The 12989-nt window shown below is 38.8% G+C and overlaps 1 protein-coding gene across 8 annotated transcripts in view; it reads right to left on the bottom strand.

Annotated features, from left to right (window-relative positions):
• The window catches only part of STX18 (syntaxin 18), a 70607-nt gene that overhangs the window by 3524 nt on the left and 54094 nt on the right, over window positions 1-12989 (bottom strand). For 7 of the 8 annotated variants that reach the window (XM_075148749.1, XM_075148750.1, XM_075148753.1 and 4 more), the window contains 4 exons: window positions 10566-10654; window positions 2220-2278; window positions 1328-1397; window positions 671-751 (listed from right to left, as the gene is read on the bottom strand). In XM_075148749.1, the coding sequence (XP_075004850.1) occupies window positions 671-751; window positions 1328-1397; window positions 2220-2278; window positions 10566-10654 (299 nt within the window). The remainder of the gene's footprint in view (window positions 1-670; window positions 752-1327; window positions 1398-2219; window positions 2279-10565; window positions 10655-12989) is intronic. The other variant, XM_075148751.1, reaches the window with a different exon arrangement.

The following is a 12989-nucleotide window of genomic DNA, read 5'->3' as shown; positions in this document are numbered from 1 at the left end:
GGAGAGCTGAGCAGTAGATAACTCATCCTTGAGTTACATATTCTGTGTGCTTTCAGGAGGGGGGTAGGGGGGAGGAGAGAAAAAAAACCAAACAAACAAAAAAAAACACAAACAAAAAAAAACCTGAGCCATTTACTTAGTGGCCTAATTTAGGAAATCTGCTTTTATTGAAATCTCAATTCCTGAAAGAAAACATTTCATTCTAATTAGTAAGACAGTGGGATAGGTTTGTTTACTAGGAGCATGTGAGATGTGTTCAGCATGGTAAAGAGACTCATCTGCTAACACTCAGCATTTAACTCCAGTTTCAACAATTTCAGCACCGTCTTTTGTTCTTAGTCTGCAATTCCCCCCCCTTTTTTTTTAAAAACAAACTTCACAGGTGCTTAAATGCATGCCAGGTGACCTTCGTGTTTAAATAATAGGTGAGGCCAAGCAGATCTCTGCAGACCTGTACAGCCATTCAAATCATGGTGAGCAAGACAAGCAACGCGGCCTGTTAAGAACCTTAGCTAACTTGTACAATTCTTCCAAAATCATGTCCTGACACCCCAACACACGCTGCACCTGTACCACGGGTGAGCTTGTACATGGTGTTTAAAGCCACACTTGGGCAAAACTGAAAGTTAAGAGAAACCAGTGAGTTTAAAACACAACTTAGAGACATTACCTCTCGTATGTCTTCGTTGCCTTCTTTGATATTCTCTGTTGCACCCACAACTAATTGATGGATATTGTCAATATCAGTTTCCTGTTAAAAAAAATAAAAACCTGAGAAACAGTGATGAATTTTAGGGAAAAAACACACTTCTAAGGATTTGGGGAACAAGCAGAACTCAAGTATAAAATGAAATACGGTATTATTAATGTCTTAGTTTCAATGATGCAAAGGTATAAAGGCAATTAAGTTGTAATTTCTTTACCTGTGATTTTACGAGCCTGCATGGAGACCACCAAGATCAATAGGAAGTCTCCCATTTATCTAGAATCAAATCTAACCTGTCTAGTTTTTGCCAGCTCTTTTGGAAGAGGTGCCACATTTACAGAAAAGATGCTATTAAATAACACATTTAACAGGACACTAATTCTGAGACAGAAGGATCATCCTAACACATAATTTGCATTTTCCATTCCCAGTACACACTAGTAAGTAACAACAGTAAATATCTCGATTTTGCATTTGAAAAACAAACAAAAATCTTTTTCTTCACATTTGCGTCGAAGATTCATTAATCTTATGTTTACATCTTGCACGCAACCAAGACCAAAATACCCCCAACACAACCTTCAAGCTGTATTTGCTGCTGTGGTATTTAATTATACTAACCTGTTGCAAGACTTTTTCAGTGAATATCTCTTGTAATCTGGAGATTTCCACCACTTTTCCTTCAATTTGTCTTGGCAAAGAACAGAAATACTCCATTAGAAACTGGTACAAACATCTCTTGATTCTCCAAGCTGGTAAGCAGGCTCTTCAAAAGGCACGGCTACTTTGTCAGCCGTCTGTTATGCAGCAACAGGCTGCGATCAGTGCTCTGACAAGTCACGGTGGGAGGGCGACCAGCCCACAGGGAAGCTCTGGGAAAGGCACCTCCCGGAAATTCTCAGGTAGCAGCCTTCACTGCGAGAGCTTCACATTCCTTCACCTTCCTTCATCTAACACAACAAAACCCTTGGTGGACCCTAAGTAGTTAATTTTGACATATCCTTTCCATATGCTACCATGAACTGTGGAATTCACCTTGCCTAGTACGAGTGATCCAGAAGTAAAGTTCCAGCTTGAGTTAGCCACGCAGGTGTTCTGCGCAGCAAGCAGAGAGCAAGCGGCACCGCCGCTCTGCCGTAAGGGCAGGTCTCTGCGTGGGGGTCAGTGACTGCACCTCCCCTACTGCCGCCTGTATATGCAGCGGACAATGTGATATGAGTGGAAAACTTAATCTTTTAAAACTGAGATAAGCGAGACAGAACGTAAACCTTCCTAATTTAACCAATACTATTCTGGATGGTTTGTACGTCACTCAACCATTCTTTACACTGGGGGACAGCACGATGTGTGAACTCGTACAGCTCGTTTCCCGGGCGCTCCCATTTCCTCCCTCCTACCACACCACTACAATTCACGCAGCCAGCTGTCCTGCAGCAAACGCACCGTGTGTGGGTGCTGTCTGGGTGATGGGACCGGCGCACGCAGCAATCTGTCAAGTAACAGAAAATTGTACCTGACTTCATCAAAGAGATTATTCATTTCACCAACGAGTCTCTGGTTCTCCTGTTCGAACTGGAAGGGGGGGAAGAAGGAAATCACACAGATGAGTTCACATGCTTGGACTCAGGGAGCTTTCTTCAACCCCCACCCCTCATCAACCAACTTCCACCTTTCCTTGCAATCTGTTTACAATATATCTCAACTAAAAAGATCTTCAAGAATTACTGATACTGGCCTAAACGAACAATATGAATCTGCTTATTTGTAACCAGTCACTATAATACTTGTCTTTCTCCTCCCATTAATGAAACAAACCCCAAAATAACTTGAAGATTTTGCTCAGGTTACTTTGCAGTAAGGAAAAATATAGTGGATGAAATCTGTCCTTTATTATTTTAGAAATTTGAGTAGGGAAAGCTTTCATTCTTGTGAAAGTATGTGATTCTCTTCATGATGTCTTTGCACCGTCATTCACATTATTCATGTACTGCCTGTGGCATGAAGTTAAGAGCTTTTAGATTTTGCTACAATATGAAATATCTTGACATCTAGTACTTAATACTTTACAAATGCATTGGCTTTAGTTATTCCAGCAGACCTCTTCCATTTAAAACTCATGAGTAATCAATGAAACATTTAAATATACTTTAGCACTACATTTTTCAAAATACAAATATAAATAGAAGACTTTATACAGGAAAATAAGCTTTGACTTTTTATAGTACTTGACTGTCAGATCATTGGGGATTCATTACAGAACAAGTGATCATGCAGCAAGTTCGACACGATTTGCTGAAACAAAATCTGCGCAGGCAAAATACAGCTGAGAAAGGGATCCCATGTCGTAGTGGAGTTGGTTGGAAACCGCGTGCTGAGGACTGTGTTTTAGTAAGAACCCGTTAGAACATACTGAGCTGGGATTTTCAAGGGGCCTGAATGAGTTCAGTCCTTCAGTCTGGCAGCCAGCTACAGCTGGTTAAAAGCCCGAGGGGGGCCTGTAGCGTGCTGCTCCCTGCCCCGCGGCCCTTGGACCCGGGCAGCGCGCTCCCCGGCAGCGCTGTGGCCTGCCCCAGCCGAAAGGCTCCTGCCATCAGGGTCAGCGCAGCACCTCGTATCGCAAGGGTCACGAGTCCCGTTTTGGGGGAAGGAGGGGAAGCATATTCAACGTATTCTGCCAATTAATTCTACACGGCCAAAGGCTCGGTAACAGCTGGACCTTTGCAGTATGGACACAACTGACTAGATCTTTGCACTTTTCTCACAAAACTGGGAAAGACCTGGTCTATGCAGTTACACAGAAATAGCACACAGGATATACATTCCTACTGAAAACATTACCTACTATGCACCTCTGACAAACCTGAGCGATACATGCAGCAGCGCGAATACCAGAAAACAGGATTCAGAATGCAAAGAATTTGACACAGGAGCTGAGCAAGGCAGCACGGCCTGTTCTAGTTCAGTTAATCTTATTTTGAACTAGCCTACATAATACACTGGGATTTTGGCATAATTCAATCACGTTACAATTTCATTAGCAATAAAAGCTCAGCAGTCCCGTCAGCCACCTTGCAAGGTCTCGTCATCCTTTTTAAGACAGAGCAGTGTGTAGTCAAAGATGAAAATGCCAACAGAGCAGCGTTGCTTACAGGTCAGACTTGGTTTTCAGTCGGTGCAACAGGAATTGCTCGCTATCTGAGCATATGCCCAACGCTTAAGCTTGCAAGAAAAGGAGGTGTTGCCCAGAGAAGATAGTAAGCATTTGAAAACAACTATCATCTTGTGCAAAAAGCAAAAGAAGGAAGGAGGGGATAAAGTCTGAATCACAGAGAATTATGATAACAGCGAGGGACATGTTACATCAGTGAAAGGCAAATGGACGTTTTGCTTTTAGAGCAGTGCTAATGAAATAGCTGAAAATGAAGCGCTCAGTATTTCAAGGTAGTTTAAACAACAATGCAGTTTGTCATTAAGATGCAATGTGAAAATTAGTGGCTGTAACATGACACACAGTTCATCTGACCCACAGCTTCTTTCACAGAGCCAGTCTGCAGAAGTACGTAAATTTAACATTATTATACTGCTACGTGTGGTGACGATCTTTGGCGCGCCACTGTGACCCCCACCCTGCCCTAGTCATGCCACCGGCGTCTCTGTCCTAGGTCTTTTAAGATCTTCCTTATACAGCTTGTGCAACTCCTCGTGCACATTGCTTCAGATGCTGATGTACGCATCCCTTGAAATGATCCAGAGTATTCCACTTGAAACTTCTGCCATATCAAGTACTTTCATAATACTAACACAGAGAAGAAATAAAGTGTGTATACTACTCAGGGTGAAGTGAGAGAGATCTAGTGCAGCCACTGAGGAATTTGTCCTGCTCCCTCTCTCCCCACATATACAGTCCTAAGCAAGCGCTGGTGCTCGTCTGATTTCATGGTATGACATTTTAGCTCACTAACCACTTTTTCCTCCTGAGTTTTCTAGTAGATTAGTAAACTGAATCCCACCACAGGACCAGATGATAGAACTGGCTTAAGGGAAAGTGGATAGCAGGAGCTGAGCAAGACTTCCGCACTGCACAGAGCAACACAGAAAAGCAAGAAAACAAAAGGCAAGCCACCTTGCATACCCTTCACCTTCATTCACCCTACACCATAACCACTGTCCCCCACACTTTGTACTGTAACATTTTTCATCTTGCTTCAGGCCCATCAGGACCTCAGAGAAACAATACCTGACACTCTGCCAACACCAAATTAAATGTCAATCTGCATGACTTAGAGGGAAATGGTTACTGTGTTAAAAATTGGAAATTTGTAGGTTTAATTTGACAGAAGTGAGTGTGAAATGACAGGTATGTTTAAAGAAAGGTAACAGTGACTCTCATAGAAAAAGGTTTAGTCTTCTGATATAGGCAATTTATGTCATGAAGAATAATGAAAAATGATTTTCTGGGGTTGTTCAGCCGGGAGAAGAGAAGGCTTCAGGGAGACCTTATTGCAGCCTTTTAGTACTTAAAAGGGGCTTATACGAAAGATGGCGGCAAACTTTTTAGCAGGGCCTGTTGTGACAGGACAAGGGGGAATGGTTTTAAACTAAAAGAGGGTAGATTTAGACTAGATATAAGGAAGAAATTTTTTACAGTGAGGGTGGTTGCCCAGAGAGGTGGTGGACGCCCCATCCCTGGGAACATTCAAGGTCACGTTGGACGGGGCTCTGAGCAACCTGATCGAGTTGAAGATGTCCCTGCCACAGACCTTCAAAGGTCCCTTCCAATCCAGACTATTCTATGATTTCTATTTCTTTTAAAATACAAATTTGTTTTTGTACTAGAGGTTCACTATCTAGCTGATTGGCGAGAACAGCTCTCTCTCCTTGGTTAAAGGACTCCAGAGAGTCCAAGATCACAGATGAGGAGGAGGGCTGTCAGGCACTGTCACCTTCACTGTGGGGTAGAGGCCTCGGGGAAGGAGCCCAGCCCCATGGTCAACCAACAGAGAGAAACATACTGCACAGCTCCCTCAAGTCCCACTGATTTCCACCCTAAGGATCCAACGGTTTTGTTAAATAAAAAAGTATCAGTGTTGCAATACATTCAAATGTCATTGTCACTGCTGTCTGTAGTGTCTCCTTCTACAGAGCACAGCGTTTGTTAAAATATAATTGACTAATACAGTGATGTTTACTTCTCAGTGGTAGATGGTTAAAGGTGTCTCATCACTGCAGTCCTTATGTTCACACCACTGTATGTCTCTGGTTTTAGTGGAGTCACCTCAGAACAAAGCCAAGGAACAGAGCAATGAAATAGAGCCACGAGATTTAGCACCGAGTCGAGTGGTTGGTCCTTAAGTGACTAAATGGGGCCAGCAAGCTGTAATTGTTTTTCTGACTTCTGTAAGGATAAGTCTTTCTGCACAAATATTCAATATAAAAAATTCCCGATTTTGCTGCCTTACAAACTGAGATGATAACTAATTTAGGAGGCAAATTTTCAATAAAGAAACAGTGAATGATTTTAATCCCTTACAAATACCACAAATCCACTTGAGAAAGTAATCTTTAAAAAATCCCTTTGATATTTAAAACCCTCCACTGGCACGGATTGCCTTTTAAACTGCTAAATGATCTTTGCAATTTGAAATCATGGCTGATGGACCGCTTGGTGCAGACAGCGGTAAGATATGCTAAAACAGTCAGTTGAACAAAAGGTTAGAGCACATAACACATCATATACCAGTGTGTTACAAAGGGATTTACTTGATGGGAACACAAACCAAACTCCAGCCATCAGTATAGCTTTATGTATAGATTTATGGCTTATTAAAGTAGCCTCTTTCATGACAGTGAAATATTCTGTTACCAAAGTATGGCATAAAGTGACACACTGCTTAAGATATGTCTAAAAATCTAATGCATAGAAGAAATAATCACGGTTCTTTTTTGTTATCCCATGAGGTAAGTCATTATATGCACTGTACCTGAATTTAAGACAAAAACAAACAAACAAAAAAAGATAAAGGCAGGGAAAATTAGGTATTTTCAAAACTCAAACAGCAGAGCCAGATTTTTTTTCCCCCACTCAGTGTAGCCACAAGACATCTGCTCACAATAACTATAAAAACCATTAATATACCTGTACTCAGGGTTATAAACTGAAATTTATTGTGCAAATCATACAATAGCCTGCAACCATTTTGAACAATGTAAAGCTCTCTCCTGCGGGTAAAATACTGATAGAAATTGCTGCTGTAGCAATATGGTAGGGCTTTAAGTCATTATTTTACCCACAGGAAGGATCACGGGACCATGACTGAGAATTGTTAAGTATGATTTGACAACACATTCCAGTTTAAAACCAACTCAGCAGTTTCTACACTGCGACCTACCCTCTTCTGAGTGCTGCTGGATTTTCTGAGTAACTTAAATGCAGTTGGTCCATGCTTCACAAATCAAACGTTCAAAAAGTAGGAATTAATGTCTCTGTAACAGCAAACATAATGCAGAGGAGAAATAATTAACTGTCCTTTCAGTGAAGAAATTAACTAAAGCTGTGAGGGTTTGTTATGTGTTTGTAAAGACTCTTTGATTCCTGCATCAAAAGCACAATGAAGTCATTATTCGTGAAGTATTGCCAAGTTAATATGAAGGATTTATGTGAGCAATGAAAAAAGCAATGCACATTCAAATACTCAAATTATTTCCTAATTACACCTGTATTTACACCTTGGACCCAAATTTACCTGAAAATTAGAATAATGGCTCCAGTGACTTTAAAGTCTGTTAGGAGTGAAATTATACAGTATCCAACTTTTACTAAATAAAAGGCTAACTCTTAGCTCTAAGTTTCCTCAAAAATGCACGGAAAGAGCAGTTTCGCTGTGGAATAGTCACCACATACATCCCTCGCCTTTGTAAATTAGCTAATTATAGTGTTCATGAAATGAAAAAAAAAAACGTTAGGTCCACAGAACAGAGTGATGGCTTGCTCAGCTCTGAGCATCAGCATATTAGTGGCAACGTTTACATTCAAAACCCTGTTGTGCACATATACGTATTACACAAATACACAACTCTCTGTTTACAGTTTGACAACTCCAATAATACGCACTCCAACTGTAAAAAAATTACCTGGCAAGAAACGACCCTCATTGTGGGGCATTAACTGTAACTAGAAACAATCAGCTCCCTTTCTACTTGACAACAGGTGGAGAAAGAAAAAAATGTCTGTATTAACACTGCCATGAACGCTGACCCACTTTTCTTTTAAATCATAATAAATGTAGACTCCTTCCAACGCATAATGTGGAAGTAACTGATGCTTGTTAATTCTTAGGAGAGGTAGAAAGCAAGCCTGTATTTCTTCTCAACAGTGCCAGCAGCATAGACTCAGTGTGAGAAGAAGCTGAGATACAGACAGCCCTGACTACTGGTGGTCATATTGTCAGCCTGCAGTGAGGTACAACAGGAGAGAACAGCTCTGGGTGAGATCAAAACCACAGCAAGATTCAACAGGAGATTCAGACATCCAGCTGAGAAGCGGCTTTCTGCAAAACTCAGAATAAATTATAAGCTGAGAGGAGGCTGTTCTAGTGGTAACTTCCCTTTGTGTGTTTTTTTCAATTCTCGTTTCTAGTATCAGTACTAAAACACAAGTACTGAGAGTACATAACAAAAATAAATTTTATATGTAAGTTCATACATGGAAAATTATGAATAAACTATGGCACACGAGCAGTAATAATATTTCACTGTATTAATATATATAGGACTTCAAAGTATGTTATTTTTATTTTGGTAACATTTTGATCTTCTGCTTCTCTAAACAGACTAGTAAATTTGTCTCTCTTGTCCTACAGAGCAGACTGATAAAGCTGACAGCTAAAGTTTCCAGCACAAGTAATTTTTCTCGGCTTCATCAAGGTACTGACATCAAGGCACTGTTATATTCTATAAATTTTCTTGCAAACTATAGGCAGAACTGTGTAAGCTAAGAAAAAGGACATATTCTAAGAAAAAGGACACATTATAGTCTGTCTGAGCTAAAAGTTTATTTAATTTGGAGCGTCAATGTTATTTTTATACCCCTTTTCACAGGAAGTGCAAGTCCTGAAAGCACAACAGAAGTAAGTCACTGTAAAACAACCAGTAAAAGTTTAAAAAAATATATAATGAAAAAAAGCATAGCACAGGAGAGCTCTGAATGGGTAAAGAATAATAATGGATTTTTAAAAAATGTCTGTTGGTTCTCCCCTAAGAAGAGCTCTCCAAATGCCTAATAAGAAGCAGTTTAGAATTGGACATTTAGGAGTCTAGAAATCCTTCAAAGCATTAAACTATGAACATAGATTTTTCTCTTACTTAGACCTGGAATCACTCCCCTTCACAAGTCAATAAAGAGAACTTATTCCAGGGAAAAATTCAAATCATCGGTAGGCAAAAATCAGCATTTTAAGATGTTTATCTTTCTTCAGTCTTGATAACAGAAACAGAACAAAACTCACAGACTTCGGCAACTCATTTACGTCATGAGGTATCTGGGGCCTTACTCTAAGAAGTATAAAAGGATTTAATGAAAAAGAAATGTATTTATTCCCAAAGTACCATGGCAACGGATGTAACATGTTTAAAACTTAATTACAGTGTGAGGCCTACAAAGAGCAATCCAACGTTTAGTAATCAGTTATTAGTAAGCCCTGTCAGAGCCATCACCTCTGATGCTTGTTTCCTCCTGATCCTCTGGAAGCTTACAGCAAGGGGGCTAATAAGATTGTGCCTAAACACAGAAGAATGAAAATACGTAAAGAATTCTCTTTAAAAAGAAAACGGAAAGCAGGAGTAAGCCTTTAGATTTCAGACTGGCACTCGAGAACAATATGAGAGCATCAAGAGCAGCCTCTCAAGAACCTTTTTTCTCTGACAAACCATACCATAATTATGTGCAACTTACTCATCTCTGATGGGAAGAGTGATGCATATTGTGTTCGGGAACATCTCTAATCACTGCCAAAGAAGCTTCACATATTCATACTGCAGCAGCCCTTTGCCTTAGTAAAGCTCACCATTATAAAAACTGCACATCTACTGGCTACTTACAAAACAGTTTTTCTTTCTTTATATAAAACAAGGCAACGTGTGCTAATGTAGACAAGTTTTCTAAGAATTTTGAGTCATGTTCAAAATGATAAGGAATATTGCAAAGTCTAACAGATAGGTTGTCAGCAATCATGTCCGAAATTTTGTGGTATATCAGTTCAACTGTAAGCAGAATTGGATCAAACAATACATAAACGTGCTGATAACGGGGAAATGCAGAAAAGATAAAATTCCTGAGATTATATTGTGACAGAAAGCTTGTAGCTATTCCTTCTAGTAAACCAATCTGATTTTGATAATCCAAAAAAATAAAAAGGAATAAAATGAAGTATAACTTCATAGTTATACTTAACTAATGTAACTATTTAAGGTGTGTTCTAGAAATAGTCCAAGTAAAAAGCGGCCGATACTTTATTCTTTCAGAAGTTTCATAATGCTTTTTCTGATGTTGCCTTGACTTCTATTGTTTCCTGACTAAAAAAGCAATTAATAATTGTAATTTTAAAAACAATTTTAATTTCAATTGTTGAAAAATAGTTGTTACTAATTTCATGGCTCCATGTAAGTATTTTGTAGCAACTTTAAATATTAGCTGCTACCAGAAGAACCAGGAAGTCATGTGCAAAAGGTATATCTTGTTATGGCATTATTCTGCATAAAATGAAAGTTGACAATGAATTTGGGTGAATCTCTACTTTCTTAACACATATGAATACAGCAGAAAATACAATAAAATGGACAATAAGACACAAGATATACTTACCATTTGTATTTCTTCAGGTGACAGCTCATCTTCACCTTTGCTGTCCCCCCATAATCCAAGATTACTTTGGGCATCAGGCAGATTCCTGTCTGTAAAAGAACCACCAAACACTTGAGACAATGCAGGACACTGAATAGTGAAGTGAAAAATAATTTTTCATCTATTTCAGAACCTTGATGAAGTTGTTTTACGTGTCATTAACTGAGATTCACCCATATTTACAGCACAAAATTGCACCAATAACATTTAACTTCTAAACTGGGACAAATGTCTACGCATATGTTTAATTTTGTGAACTATGAGAAGTTGCACTAATATATCGACAGTGAAGGATGTAAAACAACTCACAATGCACTAAGACTTGTTAGGGCACAAAATACTGTAGCATTTGTCTTTTAACAGAAGAAAACACAATTTTCAAAATGACAGTCTATATGCAAACTGTTATCTTCCAATGAGACTTGACAGAACCACCAGCTCCTCATTCCAAAAAGTAAAAACAGAATCTCAAAGACGTTTTGAGTAAAGTTCACAGGACAAACTCGATTTCTTCATGCTGTTCAATCTGCGTATTACAGTACAAATCCTACAGCACACTGTGCAAGAGGTCTTCCTGTGTATAACAGGAATCAGATCCTATCCCACAACTAACCCTTACACATCATAGCCGCTTCATTGATTTCAATAGTACTTCCCCTTTGATTAAAGCTAATCATCTGCATAAGAGATCTTGAACAGCTACTTCTGGGACATTCCCTTCTGGAAGATTTATTTTTAGGCTTAATTATATACTCCTGATTATAGACGAAGAAACTAGAATGGGAAAGAAAAGAAACTATGCTACTGGAACCTACTGTTTCTGAAGCTGTCCCAGCACCAGTGTTTAAAATCCTGACGATAAGACTGCACTCTTGAGAAGGCCTCTCTTCTCCCCACTGGCTGTGACATTTTTACAAAACCCGAAAGAGAGATTTGCACCACCCCACAATGGATCAAAGCTTTGACTTAGATGCAGGTTGCAAATTAAAATACAGAAAGATTTAATTTTTACTTTTTCATAGATTTCAGACTTCCTATTTATCCCAGTCAATTTTTTCAGGTATTTGTAAGTATTTTCATTTGTTTTGTTATAACCTTCTAAACCTGATTTTTTTTAACTGCATAGGCAGCAGTGATGCATTATCATTCAGATACTGACTTCTCCTGGGAAGCCTCTGAAAGGAATAGTCCTTTTTATAAACAAATATATGAAAAGGATTATAAGCAGAAATTTTCCCCTTTATCCTTCATTATAATATTTGTGAAAACTCTTGAAAAATAAATATAAGAGTATTTTTGTGTATGTCTCCTTTATAAATGTATATTTTGCTTCCCAACAACCAAACCAGGATGTACAAACAATGACAATGTTACAAATGAGGGATGTGGATAAGGAATATAGTAAATTTAAAAAAAAACACAAAACAAAACAAAACCAAGAACAGATCTGTTCTTTCTTACAAGAAATAAGAAATAAAACCAAGAATATCATTAAAGATTGTTTAGAAAGGATTCAACTCTGTTTTCCATGGGATATCATCAGTATTTCAAGTCTATTTCACAGAAACACAAAACTTATTTGTTTAGGTAATCAATGCATTTACATTATATCAAAATTATAATGAATTATTTACTGGATTAAAAGAAAAGAAGATAATTAGTTTATGGAGCCAAAAAGCAAGATATATTCCTATTTTATCCCAGAGGAACCAATTACTTTCAGGCACTGTCAGCACTGTTAAAAAAACAGCACCCGTATCCAATGTGATTGCTAATAAGCAAATATACTTATCGTAAGAGGTAAGCGAGAAACACGTATCTCCCCAGGGTTCCTCCAGTCACTGCGGTACATTTCTGGCTACTGGGAAAGTTGTTCTGCAGCTTTCATGGAGCTGACATTAATGCTTTTCTACAATTCATCCAGCAAAAGCCAAACTACATTTCTTTTGCAGAAAGAGAAGTAGGTAATGTACGATGGAGACACAAAGTAATGATCAAATCCTCTGAACCCTTTTCTGTGCTGAAAGGAGACAGCTGCTAAGCTTGTGGACCAGTTCAAAAGCTACTCATTATTTACATTCATTTCCACAAACTAAATGTCAAATTTGTAATATGCAAATAAATACTGTCAGCATATAAAAGCAATCTCCAGAGAGACTATTTTCCTACCATGAGGCATGTCCAGTATAATTCTAACATAAACAGGTGCTTTGCCTCAAAACAAAAGTAATCACATTTTGCTTTGGTTTCTGCCAAAAACCCAGACAAAACCCAAGTTGTGCTTCAGCACGCCAGGTAGAACATTCAGCTGTTCATCATAACACTCAATTTAAGGAGAAGACCACAAGCTGCTCTCAGAAGAACTATCTCTACAGCTGAGATATT

Source organism: Calonectris borealis, chromosome 4, assembly GCF_964195595.1.
Source record: "Calonectris borealis chromosome 4, bCalBor7.hap1.2, whole genome shotgun sequence".
In the NCBI taxonomy this organism is placed as follows: Eukaryota; Metazoa; Chordata; class Aves; order Procellariiformes; family Procellariidae; genus Calonectris; species Calonectris borealis.
The sequence above is the reverse complement of the archived record's forward strand: the minus strand, read 5'-3'. Positions and strand labels throughout refer to the sequence as shown.